The sequence below is a fragment of the Somniosus microcephalus genome, chromosome 19 (genome assembly GCF_052327205.1).
Source record: "Somniosus microcephalus isolate GS21.2 chromosome 19, FLI_Smic_1.0, whole genome shotgun sequence".
Classification (NCBI taxonomy): domain Eukaryota; kingdom Metazoa; phylum Chordata; class Chondrichthyes; order Squaliformes; family Somniosidae; genus Somniosus; species Somniosus microcephalus.
Window position 1 is genome coordinate 44,516,117 of NC_141005.1, and position 17,316 is coordinate 44,533,432.

General features: G+C 43.7%; 1 protein-coding gene across 16 annotated transcripts in view; it reads right to left on the minus strand.

The window, feature by feature from the left end:
• mtmr3 (myotubularin related protein 3) overlaps positions 1 to 17,316 on the minus strand; it is a 128,453-nt gene that overhangs the window by 6,238 nt on the left and 104,899 nt on the right. For 15 of the 16 annotated variants that reach the window (XR_015072327.1, XM_085961704.1, XM_085961698.1 and 12 more), the window contains 2 exons: positions 4,775 to 4,885; positions 1,969 to 2,057 (listed from right to left, as the gene is read on the minus strand). Coding sequence is in view for 15 of the 16 variants with exons in the window: in XM_085961704.1 (XP_085817830.1) it covers positions 1,969 to 2,057; positions 4,775 to 4,885 (200 nt within the window). In the remaining variant the exon portion in view is untranslated. Of the gene's footprint in view, positions 1 to 1,968; positions 2,058 to 4,020; positions 4,480 to 4,774; positions 4,886 to 17,316 lie in introns of those variants that run through there. The other variant, XM_085961712.1, reaches the window with a different exon arrangement.

Sequence of the window (17,316 nt, forward strand, 5' to 3'; positions counted from 1 at the left end):
TGTGAGATGAGATGCAGCAGTGGAATTTTGGATAACTTGTATGGAAAGTGAAGTTTTGGAGGCAAGCAAAGAAGGTGTCACAGAAATCAGGTCTGAAGGTGACAAAAGCAGGAACTACGGTTTTGGCTGGGGTGGGAGTGAGTTGGAGGGTAATATTATTAACAATATTGCAGAAATGGAAGTAAGCAGTCTGGGTGTTGGTGAGGATATGGGGTTTGAAATTCTGCTCTGCATCAAGCAGGACACTGAGCTTATGGACCTTGTGGTGCAGCCCAAGTAAATGGTCAGGGAGGGAAAGGGAGTCAGTAGTAGCAAGAGTACAGAGTTTTTGGCAAGGGCTTAATATGAATGTTTTGGTCTTCCCGATATTTAATTGGGAGGAAATTCTGGCCTATCCACGACTTGATGCAAAGAGAGACAACATTGATGGTACTGTGAATAAGGGTTCATTTTCAAAAATTGGATTTTTTGTTTGTCAGTATCCTATGTTCAGTTCTTGGATTGTGCTGGAACAATTCCTAAATAATTCACAGGAAATACAATCTTAAAACAAAACCTATCGTCTGTTGAGGGGAGGACACTTGCAATATTTGATTAAAACCTTGAAGAATTTCAAAGTGACGAATTATTTTTCACAGACAGGATGGATGGAAAGCACCACAAAATACCTTCTCTTCAAATATGGAAGAGTATTGACCATTACTTCATCACAGATGAGCTATGTCGTCTCACAGTCAGCAGTGTGGACGAAATAACTTGTCCTGTAGGTGCAGGTCTTCGACATATCAAAGATTGACCTGCTCAAAGTTTGTGACATGGTCATATCAACCTTTACAAATCTGGCACTCAATTGGCTGAAAGATATTTTAGAGCCTGTTTTTTTTTGGCGGGGTTGGGGGGGGGGGGGGGGGGGGTGGTCGTGGGGGCAATTTATCCAAAGTTGTTCTTGCCTTCAAAATGGACAATGGGACCTTTGAGGCACAGAAAGAAGTGTTTTAAAATGATATTTGAGAGAATAAAAGTATATTAGAAAGTTGGTGTGAGTTAGAGTTAAAAGTACTGTAAATAAGTTAAAACGAGGGGAAGGAAGTAAGCATTTTAAAAATCACTGACTTTTTCCAGTGTTAATAAATATATACACAATAATAAAGTTATTCATGACTTTTATTTCTATATTACTGGATTTGTGTGAAGAGCTTGAGCCAAGAGCGTTATTCAAAAAAAATACACACTTCTGAAAGCCTGGAATTTCCCTGTGGCCGCATTTCCCTTAAATCTGTCACTGGTTTAAAGAGAAAAGTTATGATAGTGCTGGGCTTTTGGGTGCTAGCTTCTCTGAGTGGGCAGTTTTGTAGCTGCTGGGGATGTGCATTCTGATCAGATCTTGTAAATCCCTTTGATATACAGGACCTCAGCAAGAAAATCATGCTCAGTTTGAGAAATATCATTCTAGGGGAAAACCTTTGTTACTACTGTACTTGTGCTATTTTTGACCGGTAAAAACATCCTGTGGAAATCTGCAGGCATTGATGATAATGAACTGGATGAAGGACCAACAACATAATTTCCCAAATGTGCAGTTACAAGTTTAATTTCTCTACAGTGTAAGAAGGTTCAAACCACTTGGCAGAGTATTATATCCATGGTAAACTACTGAAATATACATTTTTAATGTAGGATTTCAATTCCCCTTCAAATTATAACTGGCCACAAAAAACACATGCTGGTCATAAATGTCGCAATTGCACAATCTTTGGTAACCAGTATTTTTAATTGGTGTCAATACAGTGGATCTTTCCAATATATATATATATAAAATAAGTGAGCGTATTTGTAGCCATTTTCTCAATATTATAGTCACATTCATGTTTATATAACATTACAAAATAACTAGCACATCATGTGATGACAAGACTCAACAAAAGAAAACCATTTAGCTAAATGTGGTCAATTTTTTGTGCATAGTACCTGCAGTGATGCTTTCTGCTCGCCAGCCAAAATCGACTTTCACAGCCATAGCACTGCGGAGCCAAATGATCGGGATACCATCGAGTTACCTAGGAAGAGAAAGTGTGAAACCAAGAAAGCAGCAGTTTTTGAAAAAGATACCACCCTAAATTTTCAAGTTTTGTAAATGCATTTTAGTCTTCTAGTAACACAATTCACTGTCCTTTATTATGAATTACAAACTGCTGTGTTGTGGAAAAACTGATCTTCTAATATTGCTTCTCCTTCTTCACACATCTAGGTAATGGTCAAAAATTATATGACCATATGAGGCGGATGTTGTTTGGTGCTGATATACAAGTTTCCAACTAGGAAACCAGAATGTTAATCAAGAACTTTCCCTGCAAAAATAACAACCCAATTAAAGACAGAGTTGATTAGAAAAGCATAAAAAACAGGGAGAAAGGAGCCAAATATCTTTAGTAATACAAAAGGAAAAGGCAAGGGAAGAGCATTTAGGATGCTCAAAAGGGAAAAAAAGCTAAAAACAGAACTTAATTTACAACAGATAATGTAAAATTCCAGGCAGCATAGAGCAATGACATCACTGGGGACCATTACAGACTGTACTAGAAACTTCTGCTCCGCCTCATACAGACTAATACAGTTGGAATTCACAACACAGCAGTATGTAATTTAGAACATATGGCATAAGATTCTGTTTTGAGTAAACTTCCGAGAGATACTGGGACAAACTTCCTTGATCCTGCACATTGGTACATCAGATCATCTGGGAATGAAATGAAAATCAGGCAGGGAGGACCAATTCATTTAAGTTAACGTACTTATGTTTATGTAGTGCCTTTAACGTAGGAAAACGTCCTAAGGCGCTTTACAGAAACTTAATCACAAAAACGGTCACCAAACCAAAGCAGGAGCCATTAGGATGGGCGACTAAAAGCTTGGTCAAAGAGGTAGGTTTTAAAGTAAAGTCATAAAAGGAATGAGATGCAGAGGTTTAAGGAGTGAATTCCACAGCTTAGGGCTTGGATGGCTGAAGGCACGGCCACCAATGGTGGGGCGGAGGGAGTGGGTGGTGCACAGAGGCCAGACAGAGAGTTAGGCACTAATAGAATAGCAAAATACTGCGGATGCTGGAAATCTGAAGTAACATCAGAAAATGCTGGAAATACTCAGCAGGCCAGGCAGCATCCGTGGAGAGAGAAAAATCATACATCGAGTTCCACAACTTCAGATAATAATTCCTGCCCCCATTTTTCATGCTGTATGATTTTTTGCCACTCCCATTTGCAACATTTTATCTTTCCTGCCTCTTACAAAAGTACAGGATGTTCTTTCAATTCCTTCCTCCCCTCCTAACCCCCGCCCCCCCCATCTCTGCACCTGCTTAATATGTTACATCTCCAGCTTTTTCCAGTTCTGATGAAGGGTCCTAGACCTGAAACACTAACTCTGTTTCTCTCTCCACAGATGCTGCCTGGCCTGCTGAGTATTTCCAGCATTTTCTGCTGTTATTTCAGAAAGTTAGGCACGCTCTCTTACAGTGCGTGATCCTCTCTGCCCAATTCTCCTTGATTCACTATGCATAGGTGATCCAATGCAGGCAGATGCAGAAACAGGGGCGATTTACGCCATAAACTTTAATATAAGGTTGCGTTTTCCCTTTAAATAACTTCCTTATTATTTTCCAACAGCCCTGCTCACATCACATTTAAAATGTAAACATCCCAAGAGATATGTGCTAGTGTACGCTATCCTCATTCTGAAATGGTCCTTGGGACCTGAGTGCCTACTGAGTTGCATCAATGTACATACTATGTTGAATATCCCATTATTAGGTTCAAATACAGTACAAACTGAGTTTACAAAGAAGCTTTCACGATAATTACAAGAGGCCGTTGATCAAGATTGCCACCCAAACGTCCAGCTTTGATAAGAGAGTGTGTTATAATCGTGTCATGGGGGAGTGCATTACATCAAGAGCAATAAGTTAATAAGAATGGCAAGTTACTCATGATACCTCAGTAATAATGACCAAGCTAAAGACCTACCATTGTGATGTTCCCAGTGCAATTCAATTAGATGAAGCTTAAATGCACTGACATCATTTCTTTTTCCAAGAACGCCTGACACCACAAACGTCAGTCTGAACGTAAATGTTACCCCAGTTAAAATTCATCCAGTGCACGAATGGGGCTAACAGCTTTACTTCAGGTACACATCCAAGTTCTCTCACCCACTTCTATGTTGCGACTTCAGTGCAGATTTTGTGAATAGACCAAGAATTAATTTGGTACAGTTGATGATCTTAGTAAACTTTGAAACCAAATTAATTTCACAATTGTCCTAAAATTCTGACTTCTGTATCCTGTGTCGTCTTCATTTAAGCTGGAATTCTTCTGTTGCAAAAAGCTGTCCCTGGCCTTTTTCACCTTTTCCTGAATTCACTGTTTCATCGGTTTCTTGACCACTCTCATTCTCTTGTGCAGTCTATTCTTTCTTCTTTATCCTCTGTAACAGTTCTCAAACTCTTAATATTTTTAATAGGCTAGATTACTAATATTACCTACAGCACCTCATCCTGAAAAAGTTCACATCTGAAATTTCCCTCATTTATTTTGTCCTCCACCTATATCTAACCATCAATTTGTGCAAGATTTGGATTTGTTCTGAATCTAATGAAAAGACTCACTGTGCACATTCTTTCTTCCTCAAATAATTTCTTATACAACAGAATCTTTTGATATGGATTTGTATTTTAAAATTTTGGACAGTTTCCATTTCTTGTTGAAGTTGTATTTCTCACCTCTGTGTCCTGTTTTTCCACTTGCTCCCAGCTGGTCTCGGAGAATATTTCTGTGCTACAGCGGGATAAACAATTCTGATCCATATTGCTCTCAGAGTCTGGGATAGAGGTCTAATTACAGAACAAAAAACACAACAATGGCATTGTATAATCTAAATCTACAAAAAATATCTAATATTTACACCCAAGCACCATAAACGTACATTCATAATACTAAAATGTGAGATAGATAATTTTCTAAAACACTAATAGATTTACACAAACTATGTGCATGTATTTTATTACTATGTGTTCTTGATAAAGGGAATCACATTACTTTATTTTGCAGAAACAAAATTAATAGAATTCAGACCTTTGAATATCAATCAGTAGCATTCTTCACAATCAATGATTAATTAAGTTAGGTAACTCTCTTAGAATAGCATGAATTCATAGATTCAAAGAATGTTAAACGAGCAGAGAAACAGACCACATGGTGCATCAAGTCTGCAGGATATTTTGTCCTTTGTGTGTGAAATCACACATCCGATAACAGCGAACAAATGTATCTGGAGTTTTTTTTTAAACAAAATTTGTTACGGTTTGTCGAACATAAATTTGCTTTTGTTACTTAGTGTTGATAATGACTGGCTGATATATTTCACTTCAAGGTAGTTGAATATAATTTGGTTTGTCCTGTATAAATGCAAGATGGATTCTGCTCAATGTTAAAATCTAAAATAGCTGTTCAGAGAAATTTGACTGACTTTCAGTCACCGAATCAGTTTCTTTTCATGTACATGGTCTGCTTATGAAAACAGTCAGAAAGTTTGAATAAACAAATGGTGTATAAACATCAAACTATGACATAGGATCTTACTCCACCAAAGAACTGTACTATAAAGTAAAAGTCTAGGGCCGGAATTTTCTGTACCTGGGCAGGTCAGGTGATGGCAGTCGGCATGGCGGGTCGCGACCCCATTCTTCATATCATCCCGCTCCCGAGATCGACTTTCCCTTAATGGCGCCCATTAAGGCAGCCCTGTGTGTTACCCGGCCCTATTAAATGGTGCGGGTCTGATGATGCCATCGATGATGCGTTTTCAGTCGGGATATTTAAAAGGAGCCATGGCCACATTGCATTTGAAGGTTCATCTAGGATTGTGCAGGCACTGCACGGGACCATTGGAGTGTTGGAAAGACTAGCAAACATGACTCCACAGAGACAGAGGGCTGCATCTAGGTTCTCAGATGACTCCCTCTATATGATTGTGGAGGGAGTGAGAATAGGCAGGGAGGTCCTCTTCCTTTCCGATCGGTGGAAGAGACCTCCCCAACAGACCAAAGGAGCCTGGCTCCAAATAGCAGAGGAGGTCAACATCAAGGATGTTGTCAGGAGGACCTGGGTGCAGTGCCAGAAACATTTCAATGATCTCATTAGATCAGGAAAGGTGAGTGCAAAGTCACACTCAACTTCATTCTGCTGTGCCTCTCATCACATCCCCATCACTCTGCCTTCCCAACCCTACTCCTGCACATCATTCCTCACACCAACATACCTTGCACATCCACCCATCCCTCGCTCTTTATTTACATCATCACATCCCCATCTGACTAACCACCCCTCACACTCACCCTCATCCTAATGCAATTATAGCAACTAACATACAAGGAGGCCACTTGGCAGTGAAACTCCACTGCATCATAGTTACCCTCTAAAGATGTAACCTATTCATTCCTTGCACTCATTCCATCACTCTTACTCAACCTTTTCTTCTTTGCCTCCTTGCAGGATGAGAGCCCATAATAAGAGGGAGAGAACCGGAGCTGGCCCTCCATCATTGGCAACCTTAACAGAAGCAGAGGAGGTCGCCCTGGAAGTGTCAGGAGTTGCCGAGCAGCTGGAGGTGGGAGACAGAGAGAGGGGGATATCTCAGCAACCTGGTGACACAATTACATCTCATACAGCCACATGGCATACAGCACTCACTCATATGGGGACTGATTACATAGGATATATGGCACAGAAACAGGCCATTCGGTCCAACCAGTCCATGCCGGCGTTTATGCTCCACTCGAGCCTCCTCCAGTCTTTCCTCATCTAAATCTATCAGCATAACCGTCTATTCCCTTCTCCCTCGTATGCTTGTTCAGCCTCCCCTTAAATGCATCTATACTATTTGCTTCAACCACTCCCTGTGGTAGTGAGCTCCACAGTCTCACCACTCTCTGGGTAAAGAAGTTTCTTCTGAATTCCCGATTGGATTTCTTGGTGACTATCTTATATTGATGGCCTCTAGTTATGCTCTTCCCCACAAGTGGAAACACTCTCTCTGTATCCACTCTATCAAAACCTTCAATAATTTTAAAGGCCTCTATTAGGTCACCCCTCAGCCTTTTTTCAAGAGAAAAAGAGACCCAGCCTGTTCATCCTTTCCTGATTTTATATATATATACCCTCACATTTCTGATGTCAGTAGCCAGTGAATGTTCATCATGTGACTAATGGTATCTGTACCATATGTTATGACATATCTAACTCATCTCTTTACTCTCCCACAGGTTCATCAAGAGCACCCTCCCCACCCCTCCACTGTCCAGGAGGAAGAGGACTCCTCAGAGGAACCTCCAGCCTCTGAGGACACACTGTCACCAGACACAAACGCACCCAGCACCAGCGCAGATATGCACACCTCCGTGGGTGCCACACGAGACAGAGTAGCATCGTCACCTGGTGTCTCACAACGCAAGTGAGCAAGAGCAGATGGTGAAGATAGGGACAGCAATAGAGACTCCTCGTCAGAGGGCACAGGACACTCCCAGCTCTGCTCAGCTCCATGCAGACGCCGAACCTCGGGGACCATCCAGAAAGAGGGCGATCCTGGAGGTGCAGAAAGAAGTGCAGGGGGCTCGGACAGGTTTTGCGACCACGATGTCTGCAAATGTGCAGAGAATGGAGGAGTCCATCTCCAATGTGAGCACTACTTTGTCGCATGCAATGGTGACTGTAGGCTATTCCATGGATAGGATGGCCACCTGCATGGAGCAGCTAATGCGCCACTCACAGGAGCACATGGTCTCTATGGAGAATAAATGGCAGGCACTCAAACCTCGTGTCTAGGAGGGATGTCAAAGGAGACGTGGGTCCTCATGGTCCCACTGATGTGCAGTAAGGTACTCTCCAGCTCTTTGCTAGCAGGGAAGTGTGGGTGGCCCATGAGAGGGATGATGGTGAGAGGGGACAGGGAAGTGGCAAAAACAGGAAGACAGATTATTATCTGAACAGCAGTAGATTGGGAGAAGGGGAAGTGCAACGAGATCTGGGTGTCCTTGTGCACCAGTTGCTGAAGGTAAGCATGCAGGTGCAGCAGGCGGTTAAGAAGGCAAATGGTATGTTGGCCTTCATAGCGAGAGGATTTGAGTACAGGAGCAAGGATGTCTTGCTGCAGTTGTACAGGACCTTGGTGAGACCACACCTTGAGCATTGTGTGCAGTTTTGGTCGCCTTATCTAAGGAAGGATGTTCTTGCCATGGAGAGAGTGCAGCGAAGATTCACCAGACTGATACCTGGGATGTCAGGAATGATGTATGAAGAGAGATTGGTTCGATTAGGCTTATATTCTCTAGAGTTTAGAAGAACAAGAGGGGATCTCATTGAAACTTATAAAATTCTAACAGGACTAGACAGACTAGATGCAGGAAGGATGTTCCCAATGGCGGGGGAGTCCAGAACCAGGGGTCACAGTCGAAGGATAAGAGGTAAGCCATTTAGGACTGAGATGAGGAGGAATTTCTTCACCCAGAGTGTGGTGAACCTGTGGAATTCTCTACCACACAAGGTAGTTGAGGCCAATTCATTAAATATTTCTTAAGGCTAAAGGGATCAAGGGATATGGGGAGAAAGCAGGGACCGGGTACTGAATTTGGATGATCAGCCATGATCTCATTAAATGGTGGAACAGGCTCGAAGGGCCGAATGGCCTACTCCTGCTCCTATCTTCTATGTTCTATGTTCCTAAGTGGGGGCTCCTCTCAAAGCGCTCACACTTCCCCCCCCATTGCCCCCCCCAGTCAGCATCCCAGACAAGTAGATGCACAAGGGTAGCCACTTGGGTGTTTAAATAAATGTGTGTGTAAAATTTCCATTACTGGGATGTCACAGATAAAACTTTATTTTCCCCACTTTCCGGTCATGGACACATTTGTGTGCAACTTTGGATGTGGCTAAGTGAATTGGAGTGACTGGTGAGACATAGGCCTAGAAATTTAGTGGCATTGCCAGAGCGCCGGAAGTACCGCCCCGGAAGTAGTCGCGGCCGCCTGCCGCAAATCCACTTTGAGCGCCCCAGAGGGAAGCACGGCGCTACTCGAGGTGCCCCGCATCCCTCTTGGGGCGCTGCAGCTGAAGATCGCAGCGCAACGTGCCGCAGCGCCACGGCGCGCTGCGGTACTGCAGGCCTTCCTCCCCTTCTTAAAGGGGAGGGGCCTGCTGCAGTGCAGTCGATGATCGCGAGTGCCGGCAAAAGAGCCCAGCACCGAGGAGAAGTGCCGGGCTCTTGGGACACAGCTGGCACTCCGCGGGGGGGTGGGGGCGGGAACTCAGGAGGCCGGTGACGGCGGCCAGCAAAAAAAAACGGCCGCCCCGCACCTCAACCGCTGCAGGTAGGCCCCCCGAGCCGGTCGCAAATTGCGACCGGCGTTAAAGCAGGGGGCCCTACTAAATTTCGCGATCGGGGCAGTAGCGGGGCGCTGCGCACACCAATGATGTCATCGGTAGCGGCGCAGTGCTAATGGCTAGCGCTGCCATTAGCGTCCCGCTAAATTTAGCGGGAGGTGTGGCCAGTGGCTTCCGGCCCACTTAGCGCCCTCTTAAGGCACTAACGGGTGGCGCAGCCCACTGAATTTCTAGGCCATAACGTTACCTCCAGCAACGGTGGTCAGTGTAAAAGGAATGACTTGGTCATTGTAGGGATACTTTATGGTGTTGCTGTGGGGTGGTGTAAACCTGGTGCAGCATGTGGCAGCCATAAGGGTGTAATGCCTGAAGTTAAGTAAATCTGGCCATGATGAGGCCATCCCTGACCTCCCGGGCAGCAATGTGCTCGGGTGCTGGTGGGATCTGGACCGCAGGTTCCTCCAGCTCCTTCTCCTCGTCTTCCAGCTGATGCTCCTCCTCTGAAGAGGCTGTACGCTCAAAGCCTCGCTCCTCATGCAGCGCTAATCCTTGCCGCTGCACTATGTTGTACGGGGCGCAGCAGACCACGATGATTCTGGAGACCCTGGCTGGTACGTATTGAACGGCTGCTCCAGATCTGTCGAGGTATCTGAAGCGCATTTTCAGCATGCCTATTGTCTGCTCTATGACACATCTGGTGGAAATATGGCTTTCATTATATCTCTCCTCAGCCTCAGGGGTGTCGTGGGCCAGGTCTTCAGTGGATAGCCCTCATCTCCAAACAGCCAGCCGGAAAGTCTTCTTGAAAGAGTGAAGAGCTGAGGGAGGGTGGGCTGGCGCAGGACGAAAGAGTCATGGCAGCTGCCAGAGAATTTGGTGCACACCTGCATGATGATCTTACTATGGTTGCAGACCAGCTGCACATTGAGGGAGTGGAAGCCCTTGCGGTTGACAAAGACTCCTGGGTGATGATGGGGTGCCCTGATGGCCACATGTGTGCAGTCGATGATGCCCTGCACCCATGGGAAGCCAGCCAGAGCGGCAAAGGCCAGCGCCCGCTCAGTAACACCGGCTTCATCAGTGGCAAAGTTGATATAATTGGCTGATTTGTCAAAGAGGGCATGTGTGATGCATCGGTGGGCGGCCGACTGCGAGATGCCGCCAATGTCTGCTGCAGATCCCTGGAAGGAGCCTGAGGCGAAGAAGCTGAGGGCGCTGGTGACTTTGACAGGCTTATCCACCCGCTCCTCTGGGCTGCGATGACCTGGCGCGATAGCCTGAGCCTCCTTTGGCAATGCTGCTCCGTCAAGTTGAGGAAGCTCATCCTCTGCTTGTATACCCTGTGTTGGGGTATCGCCTCTGGCACGGTGATGCCCTCTGTCCTGTGCAGCATCAGGTGGTTGAGGAGAAGGTTGGTGGTGTTGTTGTTGTTGGTGCTGGGGCTCATCGTGGTCCGATTCTGAGGACCAAGGTGAGACAGTATAAATGGCACCCATGCTTATGCAATAGATGGCAGGTCAAGTAGAGATGACAAAAGCAAGCTGTCAATAGTGTGATTGGTAGAACCTATGAGGTGACAGTGGATCCCAACTTTGCTTAAAAAATTTGCAACCTCTAGGAAGCTAAATCTGTGCTGACAATGACCTCTGCCTTAGGAAAGTGACCAGGTGTCAGGTGGGAGTTTTTAGTGCACAATATGAAAAGTACAATAATGAGCTGGATCAATGGCCACTCAACTTCTGCCTCAGGTTCACAGACATGGTTCCCGAGCTGCGTGATTCCTGTGGTCATCCAGGGATATTTGAAAGTTAGGGTTAAAGAGAGGTTTACGGGTCTGACAAGTACCTAATAATCATCTAAAGTACCTCTGCCATTCGGGTCACTGCCGCGCTGACAAACGTGCCAGAGGGAAAGGTGCGTGGGGGCGGGATGACAGCGGGTTCCCGACCCACTCCAAGGTATTTCAAATTTCCCTCCCGACCCGCCTCCAATTGCGCCCACACGGACGCCTGAAAATTCCGGCTTAAGTTGTAATTTGTGTCATTTGTTATTTAGATGCTCAACCTTTTGACATTTAAAACCACTTTAACTTTAGTATTCTGTTCCAGCAGTTTGCTCAGTATTGTCATATGTCTTAATAAATAGAATTGTGAGTAAACTAATTTCATACAGAACTCAAACATCATTTCCTTTCCTTCACTTTTTTCCTATTACTCCTTTCTGAAGATGGTGACGTGCTGTGTTACAGTTCCGTCTGCCTTGTCCGTGGCTATTCCACATCTGTAAGTTGGATAGGAAGTTCTGGCAGGATATTTGGCAGTAGAGGTCATCACAGCCAAGCTTGATCCTACCCTCATCAGATGTCCACACATATATGCACTTTCCAACAGGGATCACTGCATAACAACAAGGAGTAGGAAACCTGACAGATTTTGTTTCCGTCTCCAGCACATAAGACAGACAACAGTAGCATCCCTATCTCCTTGATCGAGATCACCTGAGTCTGCACTGATCAGGGTTTGAACCTTCAAGTCTGCATAGTTCAATGCTACATGACAACACATTTACTCACTAAGCCACCAGGCTTTTTTGATGTAAGAAGTCACACAACACCAGGTTATAGTCCAACAGTTTTATTTGAAATCACAAGCTTTCGGAGCACTGCTCCTTCGTCAGGTGAAGTGGAGAGATGCATAAAGACAGCTTATATAGTCAGAGAATAATGCCAGATGATTACAGGTAATCTTTCTAACTGCCATTTATCACACCTCAGCAGAGAGATAATCACAGCAATCAAAGGTGTGACTGGTGTCCAAACAGGTCAGTCAGGAAAACATTACATCAAAGAACAATGAGGTGGGGTCACAAGGGGTCAAATGTTGCAGATGCTGGGGTCTGTATGAAAAACAAAAAAGACAAAAAAACATTTGTTTTGCTGGAAATCACAGCAGATCCATCCGCATCTGTGTAGAGAGAACCAGCCAACGACGACTCGAGTCTGGATGACCCTACGTCAGGTGGGGTTACATGTAGCGTGACATGAACCCAAGATCCCGGTTGAGGCCGTCCTCGAGTGCGGAACTTGGCTATCAGTTTCTGCTCTACAATTTGCGTTGTGTGTCTCGAAGGCCGCCTTGGAAAATGCTTACCCGAAGATCGGAGGCTGAATGTCCTTGACTGCTGAAGTGTTCCCCGACTGGGAGGGAACACTCCTGCCTGGCGATTGTTCCTCAGACGAGGAGGAACGTGATGGACACCTACAGACGCTGAAAGACGCCCTCGTAAGAACGGGATATGACGCTCGACTCGTCGATCGACAGTTCAGACGGGCCACAGCAAAAAAATCGCATAGACCTCCTCAGAAGACAAACACGGGACACAACCAACAGAGTACCCTTCGTCGTCCAATACTTCCCCGGAGCGGAGAAACTACGCCATGTTCTTCGCAGCCTTCAACATGTCATCGATGATGACGAACACCTCGCTAAGGCCATCCCCACGCCTCCACTACTCGCCTTCAAACAGCCGCCTAACCTCAAACAGACCATCGTTCGCAGCAAATTACCCAGCTTTCAGGGGAACAGTGACCACGACGCCACACAACCCTGCCACGGCAACCTCTGCAAGACATGCCAGATCATCAACACAGATACCATCATCACACGTGAGGACACCACCCACCAGGTACATGGTACATACTCATGTGACTCAGCCAACGTTGTCTACCTCATACGTTGCAGGAAAGGATGCCCCGGAGCACGGTACATCGGCGAGACCATGCAGACACTGCGACAACGGATGAACAGACACTGCGCAACAATCGTCAGGCAGGAGTGTTCCCTCCCAGTCAGGGAACACTTCAGCAGTCAGGGACATTCAGCCTCCGATCTTTGGGTAAGCATTCTCCAAAGCGGCCTTCGAGACACAGAACGCAAAATCGTAGAGCAGAAACTGATAGCCAAGTTCCGCACTCATGAGGACGGCCTCAACCAGGATCTTGGGTTCATGTCACACTACATGTAACCCCACCTGACGTAGGGTCATCCAGACTCGAGTCGTTGTTGGCTGGTTCTCTCTACACAGATGCAGCCGGACCTGCTGTGATTTCCAGCAAAAAATGTTTTTTTGTCTGTTTTTTGTTTTTCATACAGACCCCAGCATCTGCAACATTTGACCCCTTGTGACCCCACCTCATTGTTCTTTGATGTAATATTTTCCTGACTGACCTGTTTGGACACCATTCACACCTGTGATTGCTGTGATTATCTCTCTGCCGAGGTGTGATAAATGGCAGTTAGAAAGATTACCTGTAATCATCTGGCATTATTCTCTGACTACATAAGCTGTGTCTTTATGCATCTCTCCACTTCACCTGACGAAGGAGCAGCGCTCCGAAAGCTTGTGATTTCAAATAAAACTGTTGGACTATAACCTGGTGTTGTGTGACTTCTTACATTTGTCCACCCCAGTGCAACACCGGCATTTCCACACCAAGGCTTTTTTGAAGCAGTGATTGCAAATCAGGTACTAAAATATCACCAATGAGTCAACAGGTGAAACTGTATTTAGATTCCATCACATCTAATAACAAATATAAACATCAATTTGTGGTGTACGAATAACCTCCAAGTAGGTCTGGTGCTGTACATTATAAGAAAGGATGTAAATAACAATCACAAGGGTACTAGATTATAAGGGCAACGTATCAAAGCTACCTTCTCAGTACTGACCTTTCAAGTAATGAATTTGAAATAATGCTTCAGTGATTGTTACCTAAGACTTCCCCTCTGAGTGAAAAAACATTCCCAATCAGAAAAAATATTACCTGTGGACATTAAGTAACGATCATAAGCATTTTATGCTAATTATTTCCAAAATAATTCCTGGATTTATATACTATTTTGCAAATATAAAAGTTTAAAGAAATGTTATGCCAATGGATTTTTAGCCTTTAATCAGATTACACATTACGAAGACCATTGTTAGGAACATTAAATGTGGTAGCATGCCACAAAGAAACGATTCCCCCCACCTCCAAATTTCTCCACTTCTCTCCTGAAGGTGCTGTCTCTTGCTGGAGCCAAGCTGATTAGAAGGCAGTTGGATCGATAGCATGCATCTCAATACCAATGATTACTTGAGGGCATTGGCAGATATCTGTATATGCAGTAATTTTTTTTCCAAAAAACAAAAAGCTTGTTCTTTACATACGCATGTGTGTACTTTTAAGTTTGAATTTGTAACTTGTCTTTTTTCCTCTCTTTTTTTTAAAAACACGATTTTCAACCCTTCTGTTCTTTTCTCATGAAGGATTTGATTCATTGTTGGAGTACTGCTGCCCTTCAGTACCTCACCCAAGTGAGCATCCTTAATGTGTGAGCCTGTACAGAGAGGACGATGAAGGCATTCAACCGAATACAATCGTGTTCCTGCCAATGTCCACACATGGTTAACTTGGTATAGACATGGGATGAAAAGATTTCTCATTGTCAGGTATGCCAAAAGGAACATGGTACTTACTGACAGCTGTTTCAGGAATTAGAAGGTTCAAACAGAAAAGCAAGACCGAGACAAAAGCCAATTAAAGAGAGAGAGAGAGTAGTGGAAGCCCAGGAGCGAGTACCAAACAATCCCAATTTGGAATTTGGATCTTAAGAATAAAAGCTGTGCAGTTATAAGGTAATCTGATCCCGAAGATTTTACTGCCAAGAAATCATCTCTATATATCACTTTTAAAAGATAACAGACAGTAAAAAACAACTTGTATTTATATAGCGCCTTTAGCGTAGTAAAACGTCCCAAGGTGCTTCACAGGATCGTTCTAAAACAAAATTTGGCACCGAGCCACATAAGGAGAAATTAGGGCAGATGACGAAAAGCTTGGTCAAAGAGGTAGGTTTTAAGGAGTGTCTTAAAGGAGGAGAGAAGTAGAGAGGCAGAGGGGTTTAGGGAGGGAATTCCAGAGCTTAGGGTCTAAGCAGCTGAAGGCACAGCCTCCAATGATGGGGCAATGGAAATCGGGGATACACAAGAGGAGGTTACATAGATAGGGAGGGGCGAGGCCATGGAGGCATTTGAACATTAGGATGAGAACTTTAAAATTCAAGGCGTTGCTGGACCGGGAGCCAATGTAGGTCAACGAGCATAGGGGTGATGGATGAACGGAACTTGGTGTGAGTTAGGATATGGGGAGCAGAGTTTTGCATGATCTGAAGTTTACGCAGAGTGGAAGGTGAGAGGCTGGTCAGGAGAGCATTGGAATAATCGAGTCTGGAGGTAACAAAAGCATGGATGAGGTTTTAGTACCGTAATATTAGAGTTTGCTCGACTGATGCTTAAACTAGCCTTAAAATGAGTCCTAAAATTAAGTAAAAATTCAAATAAATAAATGTTTTAAACTACTCCTTGCCTATTTTCATTCCCCCAATCCACTCTCTCTTTGCTGTCCCTATGTTTATCTGCATTCTGAGTGCCCCTATGATCATTTTTCCATATTGCCACCCTCCTTCCAAAATACTGAAACTATTGCTTTTCTGAGCCTTTAAGTCTCCCATCATCCATTCTGAAGATGGGACTCCGATTACCCAAAATGTCCTTGGATTGGCTGAAAACCTGGTTCCAAACCAATTTGTTTCCTAATCATGCCACAGGAATTTCAAAAGTTTGCCTAGGCATGTCATTGAACTGATGAGCTCAATCTTTTGAAGTCTTTGAGTGAGACATCAGGCATTCCAATCACTTAATGAGATAACCCATTAGCAGCAAGGGAACTGAAGCAGGTTCTCTCATCACTCACCAGCAATGATGTGCAACAGAAGCTCTTACTGAACTGGTCATTGATCTGTAGTTACATAATACTTAAATGATGCAAAGTGTAAACACTAATTTCTAGTACAATTATTTATATTCTGTGGCCTGTTAAAAAATTGTGTATACCTCAATTGTACAATATGAAGATGGTACATCACTATATGACCAAACAATAAACATCCATTCTGAAAACTTAACTTTCCAATACTAAGTTTATGCCAAATGTAACAAGTTATTTGTTTTATTCAGTACAATTTCATAATGTCTGTACACATATATACTATTACATACCCACGGTAGATTGCTCCAAAGTATTGTACAAAATAATATGAAGAGATTCCTACTGCACCTCCAGTAAAAAATGTCAGGTGGACATATCAGTTAAAATTTGCAGTAATTCTTTTTTAATTACCCGTGATCAAAGTAATTATAATACTTAATGCACCCATTTTTAAATAATCCAATCAAAATGTCACCATAAAATACAATTAAAACTACAGTAGAAACATTTAAAACACAGCATATACTGAAACATTTGCTTTTTGTAAATTTGCATTTTCCATTTATTCCAATGGGATGAGTTATAGCTGATTTTACAAAACTGAAAGCAGGCAGGAGCAAGTAAATAAAAAAAGACATTGGGCCTTCAGCCTGTTTAATGGTGAAATTCCAATGACCCGAAATAATTCCATTTGGGGAGGCATTCACAGTAGGATTCCAATACTCTGCACTTGGTGTTGAGCCCTCCACCGCCCTTTGTATAATGTTAGAAATGGTGACCAATTTTAATTCAGTTCGTCGCTGTTTGAAAAGTTAAGCTTAGAACCACATTTTTTGAACTAAATTACTGGATCAAATGCCTGATAATGCACATTATTAAAAAAGTAGGTTCTGTAGCCATTTATATTAACATCCAATGAATAACCGGTGTCAAATTTTGAGCATTAAAAAAAAATCTAACTGTATTAAGAGCAAAAATATTTCTAGTTTGAATCACGTTGGAATATTTACCGTGTAGTAGTTTCCAGCAGTTTTGTACTGTTACATATTGGGAAAGCCCAGTTGTTTTAATTCTTGG